Source organism: Olea europaea, unplaced genomic scaffold (genome assembly GCF_002742605.1).
Source record: "Olea europaea var. sylvestris unplaced genomic scaffold, O_europaea_v1 scaffold1257, whole genome shotgun sequence".
NCBI lineage: Eukaryota > Viridiplantae > Streptophyta > Magnoliopsida > Lamiales > Oleaceae > Olea > Olea europaea.
The window spans coordinates 144,667-156,962 of record NW_019230013.1 but is presented as its reverse complement, the minus strand read 5'-3'; the positions used below and the strand labels follow the sequence as shown (position 1 = coordinate 156,962).

Sequence of the window (12,296 nt, the reverse complement as noted above, 5' to 3'; positions counted from 1 at the left end):
CTCCTTCATCATATTCTGGAGCTTGTGCAAAGTTTGGTGACGAGGATGTTAACGAAGACGTACATTTTTTTTGTTTAAATCTTCAGTTTAGAACATTATGGATTATTGATTTATTACTATACTTACATTTCTTATATACTATATAGGAATCAATTTTGAGTTTTGACGTATGCTAGTAAAAGTTGTAGGGAAGAATGAAGATTGAATATGAATTGAGGTTGGAATTTTTTGAGTTATTGAATATTGTTTGTTAAATTTGAATTTTGTATTTGAGAATTGGGATATTTTTTGCATTTTCATTTGGAATGTTGTTTGCTATATTAACTTAGTATCATGTTTTTGTTTTCATTGACTTTTTTTCATACATTTTTCATTTCAATTCGACGGATGGACCAATTAAAAATAATTTATTTTCATGGTTATTAACGACTCGAACTGAGCCGAACCGATTTTCGTGGTTATGGTGTGGTTATGGTATGGCCAAAAAATTGGTAGTTCGGTGATGATTTTGGCCAAACCGACCCCGAACCGGACAGTAGCCATCTCTAGGGGGAGGTATGTTTTCTGGGTAGAATTAGAAATTTGAGCTTGCTGGTGAGGTGGGAGAAGATTGACTTTTTTCTAGGAAGAATTAATGGGGGGTTGGGGGACTTATCGGTGGTGGCAGAGGGAAAAGTTTTTCCATGGGCAGAATTAGAATGGCCGTGAGATGGGGACAGAATGGGAGAAAGGTAAAATTGAGAAGAGATGCACACCACAATCTTTTAAGTTTTAATTTGATGAGGACTATAATTGTAAAATTAGCCCTGTTTGGTTGAGGATTAAAATCTAGTTCATAAAATATGTAGTTAAAATCAAGCCTCCATTTTGTAGAAATGACAATGGATAGAATAGTATTTTTTTTTTTTTTAAATGAGTGGTAGAAAAAGAAATAAAAGTTTTCGATTTACGTGTAATATTATTTTATGAAAGATTTTGTAATTGAAAATAAAAGAGAGAAATGAAATGTAATAGAATGGAAATTAATTGGGGCCAAACGGGGGCTAATTGTTGATGTTAACTTAAATTAAAATCTAATTTTAATTTCTACCAAACAGGGGTTTAATGCAGTACATTTATCAAAAATATAATTTATTTGAGGTGTAGTTATACTGTGGTGTGATAAATAATATTTGTGGTGGCAATATATTTACCCTATTGTTTAAGCTTGCTCTACAACTCCAAACCTGTAGCTGTATTCATACTAGTTTTTAGCCAACCTTGTGTGAAGTGAAATAAACCTTTGGATTAAATCGATCCAAATAACAGTATACAATCTCCCATGAAAATTGCCCAAGAGATCAGATCTTTACAGAAGAAAACCCTTTGTTATAATAGTCCACATCAATCCTGCACACGAATCCAGTTAAACCCCCATGGATTCAACTTTAATGAAGCTGCTGCACTGAATCATTTATCATGCTAGCAGAACAATGAAACATTGAGTTCAGAAGCCTGATTCGCATCACATTCATAAATGTCCTGATTCGCATCACATTCATAAATGTACATTCAAAGATACATCCAATAAAAGCTACAGGTACCAAATTAATTTGAAGACCATCAACGAACTGGTTATGATGATAGCGTCTTTCAACCTATCCACAAGACCATAAAGCACAATATATGTTCTCATTCTCATTCTCATTCTTCCTGATCATCACGGCTCAAAAGAGAAGAAAATCTACTCTATCACCCTTATATCAGCAAAATTGATGAGAGATGTTACAACTATTCCACTATGACATGTCAACAATAAAAAGTGAGGGATGTGAAAGCTGAGTAAATATCTTTAATGGACTGTCATGCGATATAAATGTAATGCACAAGCTAGGCAGTTTGTCCATGGAAGGGCTTGTCAGAAAGAAAAAGAACAAAAATATATGCACTGCTTTACTTCTCCATTAACCTGATTGTTAACACATAAAAAAAGAAAGAATAGAACACCATCTTACTTCATTAATTCAAATTCACCATCCGGAGGAACAAAACTAACGGTCTTTTCTGAGTTGAATCTTGTTAGATTTACACATTGGTGGAAAGTAACATCATCAAGCTCGATTGTCTTTCCACTGCACAGGCAACACAAATAATAATAAAGTTAAGAAAAAGTTTGGAACCAATCATGCACTCTCAAACTACTCAGGAAGAATAAACAGAAAAGGCAAAATTAAAAACTTGCTCAACATTAATGTAAGCTATCCATAAAGTAAATCATTTAGATACTGATCATTTGATGCATAGTTGCGTACAAAAAAGACAAACAACGTTAAAGATATACTGATTGTTGCCTAGATTTCGTTCTATTAGGCCTGTTTGCCCCCATTTTTCTAAAACTTATTTTTTTCTCAAATTCATTTTCAACCACATATTTCATGGGACCCACATCTTTTATCAACTTTTCAACCACAAATTTCTTCATTTTTTATCAAAATCTAAAAAAAAAAAAAAAAAAAAATTATATATATATATATATCTAAACCAAGCAGAGGCTAGATTTTGATCCGTTGATGCATAGTAGTGGTGTTCAAAAAAAGACAAACGACGTGAAAGATATATTGATTGTTGCCTAGATGTCGCTTTATTGCACTCACAAATCAGCTATATATAACTTAACTGCCTGTGAGATGTCACTAGGCAGTTCACTCTGACAAACTTAGACAATTGCACATCACTAACAAGTAAACCAAGCTAAAATAATTGAAAATAATCTTTCAAAGAAGATAAAGAAATCTACATCTAATACGGGTGGTATTATGGCAGCAAGTTCAAGTGTGGGAAAATATAACAAGCTAATGGTAGCATAAATAAGTCATGATTAACATGATTGGTTTAGTGACAGAAACATTACTCCCATTACAGTTTTAAAAGGTCTAGACAAACAAAAGGCAAGTATTTTGAACTATACAAAAAAACTTCATATGACCCACTGGAAATCATCTAAACGACCTTCGAGAGCGCACATTAATTTTGTTGAGAATTCATCGACATTTATAATAATGGCAAGAATATATTATACCCTTGTTTGAGCCCCATTTTTTTGGGAAGAATGAATTTTTGAATAGTGTATTGATGAAAAATGCGTGGTTAAAAAATAAGGAAAAGTTTTGAAGTTGTGTGGAATATTATTTTATTGAAAAATGTATAATTGAAATGATGTCAAAACACTATTGAAAAATGTATTCTTCCAAAAGAATGAGGCTCAAACAAGGGTTATATGTGTATGTGTGTGTGTGCACTGGCGAATTTTCAAAAACAAATGAGAAAACTGTTTATGTACATGAAATGTTTATTTCACGAATCCCAAATATGATTAACATAGATTTGCAAGATTTGTGAAACAGGTAAAAGGAAGAATGATAAACCCCCAATCCGATTTACTTACACGAGGAGAGGGAAGAGGAATTGATGCACAGTCAGCATAGAGGCGCATAATTCAATTACAATTAGCCTTCAGTTAGGGGTAAATGAGTAATAGTATGTATTAGGAGAATTCCAATAAATGTGTGGGGTGGTGGGTTGTTTGGGATCATCTGAACACTGGGAATTCTGTTAGAGGGGAGAGACTGGGCCTCTCTAATAGCCCTGGAACTTGTAATTTCTTCTTTCTTCCAGTTAATTGCCTAAGTCCATTTCAATTTCCATTATTCTTCTGGCTATAATTGTCACTCGAGCTGCAGGGTTCTATCAATTCTGGTATCAGAGCACCGAACTAGGAAGATGACAGTCTCCGATCGAGTGGGAGTGTTGGAAACAAGGGTCGACGGCCTTGCAGGAAAGAATGGAGGTGATGAAGTCTGAACTTCAGAGGGATATGGCTGTGATTTTAGAGAGGCTGGAAATTGTGATGAAGGGGTGGGACGGCCAAGAGCGTGACAGGAAGGAAGAAGGAGTCTCATCCACTTCGACGGATCCCACTGCTAGCTCTGAAGGACCACCCAAGGCTCAGGAACTGGGGGTTGTCGAGGGTGTAGGGAGAATGGAGAATCGCAATCGCAAGTTGGAAATGCCAATTTTTAACGGAGAGGATCCGGATGGTTGGATTTTTCACGCCGAAAGATACTTTAACATGAACCAGTTTACGAACTGGGAGAAAATTGAGGCCGTCGGAGTGTGTTTTGAAGATGAAGATGAAGCTCTCGCATGGTTTCTCTGAGAAAGTGGCCGGCAGCCAATTGTGAAGTGGGAGGGCCTAAAAATCCTCCTGCTTGCCAGGTTTAGACCAACACAGGAGGGCACCTTACTGGAGAAATTCCTGTCACTGAAGCAAGAGGGGACTGTGAGAGAGTATCGCCGGAGGACGTCCCCAAGACTGCCGTCTGCACTTATGAAGGACACTACGAGTTTTTAGTCATGCCATTTGGGCTGTCGAATGCACCGGCGACTTTCCAACACTTAATGAATGAGGTGTTCAAGCCTTTTTTGAGAAGGTTCATGCTAGTATTTTTTGACGACATTTTAGTTTACAGCCAGTCAATGGAGGATCATTTGCAGCACTTGGGTGTGGTTCTAGAAACATTAGAAGATCATCAGTTGTACGCCATCAAGAAAAAGTGTCTGTTCGGTCAGCTAGAAATTGAATATTTAGGTCATGTGATATCGGAAAAAGGTGTAGCTGCAGATGGGTCGAAGATTGAAGCAATGGTCAATTGGCCGCGGCCGGGAAATGTCAGAGAATTACGAGGATTCTTGGGCATCACAGGTTATTATCAGCGCTTTGTGAAGGGATATGCCAAGGTTGGTTGGCCCTTGACAGAATTACTTAAAAAGGATCGATTTCATTGGGATGAAGTATCAAAGACAGCTTTTGAGAGCCTCAAGACGACCATGACTAACGTCCCTATGCTGGCACTACCATTTTTCTCACAAGAATTTGTAGTTGAAACCAATGCCTCGAGCCAAGGTTTAGGGGTGGTCCTAATGCAGAACGGCCACCCGGTTGCTTATTTTAGCAAGGTACTGCCACAAACAGCCAGACAGAGGTCAGTTTACGAAAGGGAACTGATGGCTATTGTATTCACTGTTCAGAAATGGCATCATTACTTAATAGGGCAACGTTTCGTGGTTCGGACAGACCAACGAAGCCTGAAGTTTCTTTTTGAGCAACGCTTGGTAGGGGAGGATCACCAGAGATGGTTGACTAAATTAATGGGCTATCAGTTTGACATCCAGTATCGTCCGGGGTTGGAAAACAAAGCCGCAAATGCCCTTTCCCGAGTCCAACCGTCAATGAGTCTGTTGGCATTATCTACTCCAAAGACAGTTGGAGGAAATTAAGAGGGAGGTTGAGGCAGATGCCATTCTGGGCAGGCTCGCTAAGGACCTGCAGTCCGAAACCAAAGCTAAACCAGGATATGACTTGATTAATGGAGTACTGCGTTATCATGGTAGGGTTGTTTTGCCTAAAGACTCTCCGTTGGTCTCTCTCATTCTGCAAGAGTGTCACGACTCCAAGGTTGGGGGACACTCGGGCTTTCTCAAGACATACAAGTGGATATCCCAAGAGGTCTACTGGCCGGGGATGAAGAAAGCAGTGAAGGATTATGTGGCAAGTTGTGCAGTGTGTCAACAAAACAAATATGAGGCCTTATCACCTAGGGGATTATTGCAGCCACTACCCATTCCCGATTTAGTTTGGGAGGATATTTCAATGAATTTCATCGAGGGTCTGCCTCGATCAGGAGGGGTCGATACAATCTTGGTGATTGTGGACCGTCTGAGTAAGTATGGGCATTTCATTGGATTACGGCATCCGTTCACCGCCCCCACCGTAGCTGAAGCATTCACACGTGAAGTGGTTCACCTACACGGTACACCACGCTCTATTGTGTCAGACAGAGATAAGATTTTTATGAGCACCTTCTGGGCTGCGTTGTTCAAGGCACAAGGAACACATTCAAATATAGCACCACCTACCACCCACAAATAGACGGGCAGACGGAAGGCGTGAACCGCTACTTGGAAACATATCTAAGGTGTTTTGCATCAGGTAAGCCACGGGTCTGGAGCCAGTATTTGCAATCGGCGGAATTTTGGTATAATACCTCCTTCCATACTGCTACCAAGCGCACCCCCCTCCAGATTGTTTATGGTCGTGATCCCCCCCAGATTTTGGCTTTTGAAAGAGGGATGACTCCGAACTCTGCAGTGGAACAGTTGTTATGGGAGCATGACGAGGCCCTGAAGGAGTTAAAGGTACAGCTTACCCGGGCACAGTTGAGAATGAAAGGGATAGCAGATGGCAGTCGTAGAGATGTTCAGTTTGAGGTCAGCGACTTGGTATACCTTAAACTTCGACCTTATCACCTGAAGTCTTCGTCTAAACAGCCATGTACGAAGCTTTCTCCACATTACTACGGCCCGTTTGAGGTGGAATCCAGGGTCGGGCAGGTAGCTTATAAGCTGAAACTTCCAGTCACCACAGCCATTCATCCTGTATTTCACGTATCTCAGCTTCGTATGGCCATCGAGGGGTTACAGCCAACCTCTGTACTCCCTCCACAGCTTTCAGACACGGGAGAGTTCATGCTAGAGCCTGAGGCAGTGTTAGATGTCCGTCCAAACCTCAAGAACCAGGCTGCAGGACCTGAGGTATTAATCAAATGGATGAATCTACCAGATTTTGAGGCAACCTGGGAATCCTTCGACACGGTAAGAATGCAGTTTCCCAGTTTCCACCTTGAGGACAAGGTGGATTTTGGGGTGGCGGGAAATGATAAACCCCCAATCCGATTTACTTACATGAGGAGTGGGAAGAGGAATTGATGCACAGTCAACATAGAGGTGCATAATCCAGTTACAATTAGCCTTCAGTTAGGGTTAAATGAGTAATAGTATGTATTAGGAGAATTCCAATATATGTGTGGGGTGGTGGGTTGTTTGGGATCATCTGAACACTGGGAATTCTGTTAGATGGAAGAGACCGGGCCTCTCTAATAGCCCTAGAACTTGTAATTTCTACTTTCTTCCAGTTAATTGCCTAAGTCCATTTCAATTTCCATTATTCTTCTTGCTATAAGGTTCTATCAAAGAACTTGCTAGACCTAATAATGTTAGTAACCTATAAAGTAAATCATCTAGATACTGATAGGTTGATATACAATGGTACACTCCAACAAGAATGTGAAACTTCGAAAACATAAGGATTTTGGCATAGATCTCACAAACTTCACGTTTATACTCATAGAACAACTGATGTAGTATACAGTGACCATTTCAGCATTAACTATTCTCTTCTGATTCAATAAAAACAAACGGAATAATACATTCCTATGCTGGCATTGACATGTCATATCAGTAAATTTGACTTTCACACCCAACCATTTTATAAGTTAAGTAATTTACTGGATTTAACAGATGAATTAGAACCTACCTCTTAGTAGGACGGGACTTAATCTGCGACTCTTTCTCCAGTCCAATTTTATCATTCAAGCCCAACTTCAAGTCAGGCATTCCAGAAAGGAAGCATTTCATGAGAACCTTCCCAGTTACATCACAACGTAGAACACTACCTAAAATTGTTAAATGGGAAACAAGGAAACAAGCGTGTAATTGTGGAATGTAGAAGTAGAAACATAAGTACAAATGCATCAACTAAAATTATTCGTAAACAAGATATTTTACCTTTAGAAGACATAAGAAGATTAACACTTTCGACGATATCAAGAAATACCTGTCAAGAAATATAACTTAATCTAGTATAAAGTGTGACAATTGTAACATGCGATAGTAATAGTATCGGTGGGAAAGGCTACCTCATTCTTCTTGTAGACAAGACCTTCCCTGCGCCAGCCAACAGCACCAGTTACTTGCAAAGTTGCATTTGGAACTGGTTTGTCTGCAGGCTTTTTTTTTTTTTTTTTTATTGTGCAAGGCAAAAGTAGTCAGGATAGTTGATGCACCAAAGTGGGAGACAAAAAAGGGGGGAGAGAGAAGAATTGTAGAGGAAATGGGGGAAAATATATTCAGAGATCCAAAAACTCAATTATTGTAAATATAATAATCAATGCCTGATTTGTTCAAAAATAGTAGTCATATTTGTCTGTTAAAAAAAGATTAGAAAAGTAGGAATTTTTTCTAACCTTAGAGGCAAATAGTAATTCTAAGAAAATAAATTAAAATGAGTAGTTTAGGATTATAATACCCATATAAAATAATGCACTCTTAATTTTTTTGGCTAAAATAAGAGGGTAATTTATGATTGACCGGTTGTAATAACCATCATGAGTGTAATATCAATCAATAGTCCTCCATATGAAATTCAAAATTAATTTAATAATAGAATAGAATTATATATCTATTCAAATTGTTATTTCCATGATTATTTACATATAAAATGGTGAGTCGTGACAAACATATACCTTGGATGAAAATGGTGAGCGTACACCTTCCTGTGTTATGTACAGCTTCAAGATTTCAGGGGAAAGGTTTTGAGGGTAACCAAAATCCATTATTTCTGCAGTTCAAATGCAATGATTAGACTCTTATTCAAGGATTGGAGAAAACATTATACTTGTGAAACCGCCTCTTGAAAGAACATTTGAGTGACTTAATGAGTAAAATAGCCTTCTTTGTGCGGAATTATACTTTAACAGATTGTAGATATGAACACAGGCAACAGATCTACCGTGCATCCAATGATGTAATCATTGTGTGCCAAATGATGCTAAAATGTAGATCAAATTCCAGGAAGGAAAGACAGGCACAAATAGCTAAGACGACCAAGGTAAATTATGTTTCAGAAAACGCTCATAGGTACTAAACAAACCCTCATCTTGCTGAGTGATATATATGTCTTGACAGTGACATACCTCTAAAAATATATATATTACATTCAAAGTTAAATTTGACAGCTCATATACTTGCATTTTTATTAAAAGTAGAAGTTAAACACAAAAGAAGAAGTTTGGTATCGATAAAACAAGATCTAGTAAATACTCTCAAAAGTGCCATACCATCCAACAGTTCATATATTAAAACAAAATTATTGCGGATAGCATCTTCATCGAAAGCACCACCGAAATAAGATTTAAATAATGCAACTGCCTGCAAAAAAAAAAAAAAAAAAGGTTGGTAGAAGGGCAAAATAAAAATAAGAGATATGTTTATATAATAAGCGAAATCATACACTTCACCCAAAAAAGCACCAGTTTAAAGAAATGGGCACTGTTCACACTCAAAATGAACTCAAAGGTAAAGATTCAAAGTTGGTGCAGGTCAAAGCCTTGGTTTGAATAACAAGTTAAAGGAAGGAGGATGGATCAAACTAAATTTTAGGCACTTGAAACTTGAATACAAGGAATGAAGTAAAATAATGATGCCTTAAGCATCTTCAAAACTCCTCAGCACGCATATAATAAGATTATTGAAACCACAATCTTCAAGCACAATTACCATAAATAGGATGAGAATTTCATTTTCAAACACAAGTATATTCAGAATTATATGCTTCAGCATTAAGGATACCTCAACAACAAACTTGAATGCGCAAGAAACATTAGCATTGCTGCTGACAACAATCACAATGTAGACATTGCTGATTCTCATGTAAAAGAAAGAGCAGCCCCCAATCTGCCGCACAGGACAAATGCCAAGTTCTTTTGTTTGCATTATATGCGTTCGGAAAGCATCCACCATATTGCCTCTGATTAGTTTTGCGAAACAAACAGTAAGAGTACAAAGCATTACGTCATAGAAAAATTTAGTAAAACAAATGCAGGTAAATCAAACCCAAAATAAGACAATCAATGCAGTTCAAGAAACTGATAGAAGAGCAATTACAAGAAACCATCTCCCTTTAGTTTCGAGAAAAGGGAAGAAAAAAGAAAATAAAATTTTAACCAATTGGAGCAGAACGGAAGGAAATTGATGCAGGACCAACTGGAATAATTAAGGGAGAATGAAAACAGACCTATGAAGAAAAGATTAAAGGAAGAACGGTAGAAGAATCAATAGAAGAAAGATGGAGAAGGAGAGAATTTTGCCACAAGCCACCAAAAATTTATTCATTCATCAACTGTTTCAATTACATAAAAAACTAGATTTAAATAGCAAAACAAACCCCAAAGAAACCGAAAGAGAAAGGGCCGAGCCCATTATCCAAGTCCACATAATTAAGAGTCCACACATAAATAAGAGTCCGACTAGAAAATAAATAAAATGGATGTCCTCATCAGAAATGTTCAGTAATTGCATCACATTTTAAGTTTCTAGAGGTAGAAGTTTTAAATTTTCTCTTCCCTTCCCCTCAAGACAAATACAGGCTTAAAGACGTCGCACGAATTGACATTTCCAGAAGATTAACTTGACCTCAATATCAGAGAGAGAGAGCAAACATTGGAGGGATAGAGAAACAGATTCAACGAGTGCTTTAAGTTAAACAATCAGAAGCAAACTCTAGAAAAGCTTCTAAAATCTCTCAGCAACTTGATCGAGTAAAATTGATGAAACTAATCAAACTAGCAACAAGGTCACACTCTACAGAAATTTTCATTGAGTTAGGCATATTAATAGTGCATTTGAATGAAGATAAATGGAAAGAGAAGAGAACTAGTGAGTTTTTTAAAGATACATGAAGACAAATGGGATAATTTACTGCTCAGTGCTCACCAGCTTCATTTTCCCAAGGGTCAAAAGAGTAAAAGTAAAGGAAAGATTGATAGGTTCTTGTCAATGAGAACCATCACATCGAACTGTTTAAGGAAATGACAGAGATATGCAATCCCCAAAACTAAAAAGCATACAGCTTCCATTTAAAATTTACAAGCTCCAAACAAGAGACCAATTGTTGGATAGTTTTTAAAGCCTTCCGTCTGTAACTTATGATAAAAATATAAGAGAAACAAGCAGGAACTTCCTCGTTCCCTTCTCCCTTAAGGGTCTCTTCTTTAGTTTGCAAAATTTTAACAAATAAGTTGACTGATAAATAAGACCAATGATTCTTCAATTTGAGTACCTCAAACCAAGCACTTAAATTACTACATTACAGTCAAGTTTGAGTAATAAATCGTTCATCATGTCACAAACTGATGGTTTATTAGAATTGGAAAAAAACTACTATAGAGGAAATGGAATTAGAAAAACTCCAATTAGTAGTTAACAATTTCACATTATACATTTGAATCTTTAACTTGTAGAAAACTACAATTTTTTATCCCAAAAAGGATTTTTTTTTTTTCTTCCTATAAATAGTAACTGAGTTTCCCTTTCCCAGACTAAATCATATCACGAATCAACCAGTACTCACATCTCTGGTTCGTTAACTTTAGAAAGCCTATGAAAGGTGCATAAAAACTCTATATTTTTGTTACCTCGTTTGTCATTTTTACATGAAATTAGAGGTTTACATTCGAAATCAAAGCAAAAGAAAAGGAAATTTAAATTTTTTTTCCATCCAAATTTCACTGCTAAACAAACGCAACTTAGATCGATTAGCTTTTTTTTCCATCTATTTTCTCCATCTTCGTCAATTACTTTTTCAAATGAAGAAAAGGGTAGTTCCCCAAACAGCAAAATTAAACAATATTCTCGACAATTTCACAAGTTATATGTATCATGTATAAGCGAAACGAAAGGACAAGGGATACTAACCCGACATCATCACGATAGAGACGGTTGATAAGAACATCGCCACGGAGATTGAGGAAATAAATAGCAGAAGCTGCTACCGGCATCCTTACAATCCGAAGAACTCAGATCTAGTTACGCCCGGATACACTACTGCCAATCAATGAGTAATTAAGATTTGAAATGAAAAAACTGTTCGTCGATCATCTAAATGGGGACAGGAAATATACGGAAATAACTCTGTAGCAAATTTTAAGATTGAACTTTGACCCAGAATAAATTAGAAAAAAAAAAGTTAAAACATAAGTTTAAACTAAAATGATGATTTTATCCTTCAAGGCTACAGGTTGTTTGCCGATAGATGGAAAAAAAAAATCGACGCCATAGTTGCTAGAAAAACTGACCAATCAACCACCAGTCGAAACAGGAAATAAATAGCAGAAGCTGCTACCGGCATCCTTACAATCCGAAGAACTCAGATCTAGTTACGCCCGGATACACTACTGCCAATCAATGAGTAATTAAGATTTGAAATGAAAAAACTGTTCGTCGATCATCTAAATGGGGACAGGAAATATACGGAAATAACTCTGTAGCAAATTTTAAGATTGAACTTTGACCCAGAATAAATTAGAAAAAAAAAAAGTTAAAACATAAGTTTAAACTAAAATGATGATTTTATCCTTCAAGGC

At 37.1% G+C, this 12,296-nt stretch overlaps 1 protein-coding gene across 1 annotated transcript; it reads right to left on the bottom strand.

Annotated features, from left to right (window-relative positions):
• Positions 1-1,961: 1,961 nt before the first annotated feature.
• LOC111374495 (AP-2 complex subunit mu) lies at positions 1,962-11,855 on the bottom strand. Its single transcript, XM_022997164.1, has 8 exons — positions 11,629-11,855; positions 9,505-9,682; positions 8,994-9,084; positions 8,400-8,494; positions 7,794-7,883; positions 7,663-7,711; positions 7,412-7,550; positions 1,962-2,111 (listed from the first exon to the last, which is right to left on the bottom strand). The coding sequence occupies exons 1-8, from the start codon at positions 11,709-11,711 to the stop codon at positions 1,991-1,993; spliced, it is 846 nt and encodes a 281-aa protein (XP_022852932.1). The 5' UTR covers positions 11,712-11,855; the 3' UTR covers positions 1,962-1,990.
• Between the last annotated feature and the right edge of the window lie 441 nt (positions 11,856-12,296).

What these genes read in the sequence shown, in the direction of transcription:
- LOC111374495 (XM_022997164.1), bottom strand. Translation starts at nt 11,711, where the DNA reads ATGCCGGTAGCAGCTTCTGCTATTTATTTCCTCAATCTCCGTGGCGAT. An exon ending in GCTCACCATTTTCATCCAAG is followed by an intron (nt 7,884 to 8,399) that starts GTATATGTTTGT and finishes AAAAAAAAAAAG; the next exon opens with CCTGCAGACAAACCAGTTCC. An exon ending in AAGTCCCGTCCTACTAAGAG is followed by an intron (nt 2,112 to 7,411) that starts GTAGGTTCTAAT and finishes TTGCCTGTGCAG; the next exon opens with TGGAAAGACAATCGAGCTTG.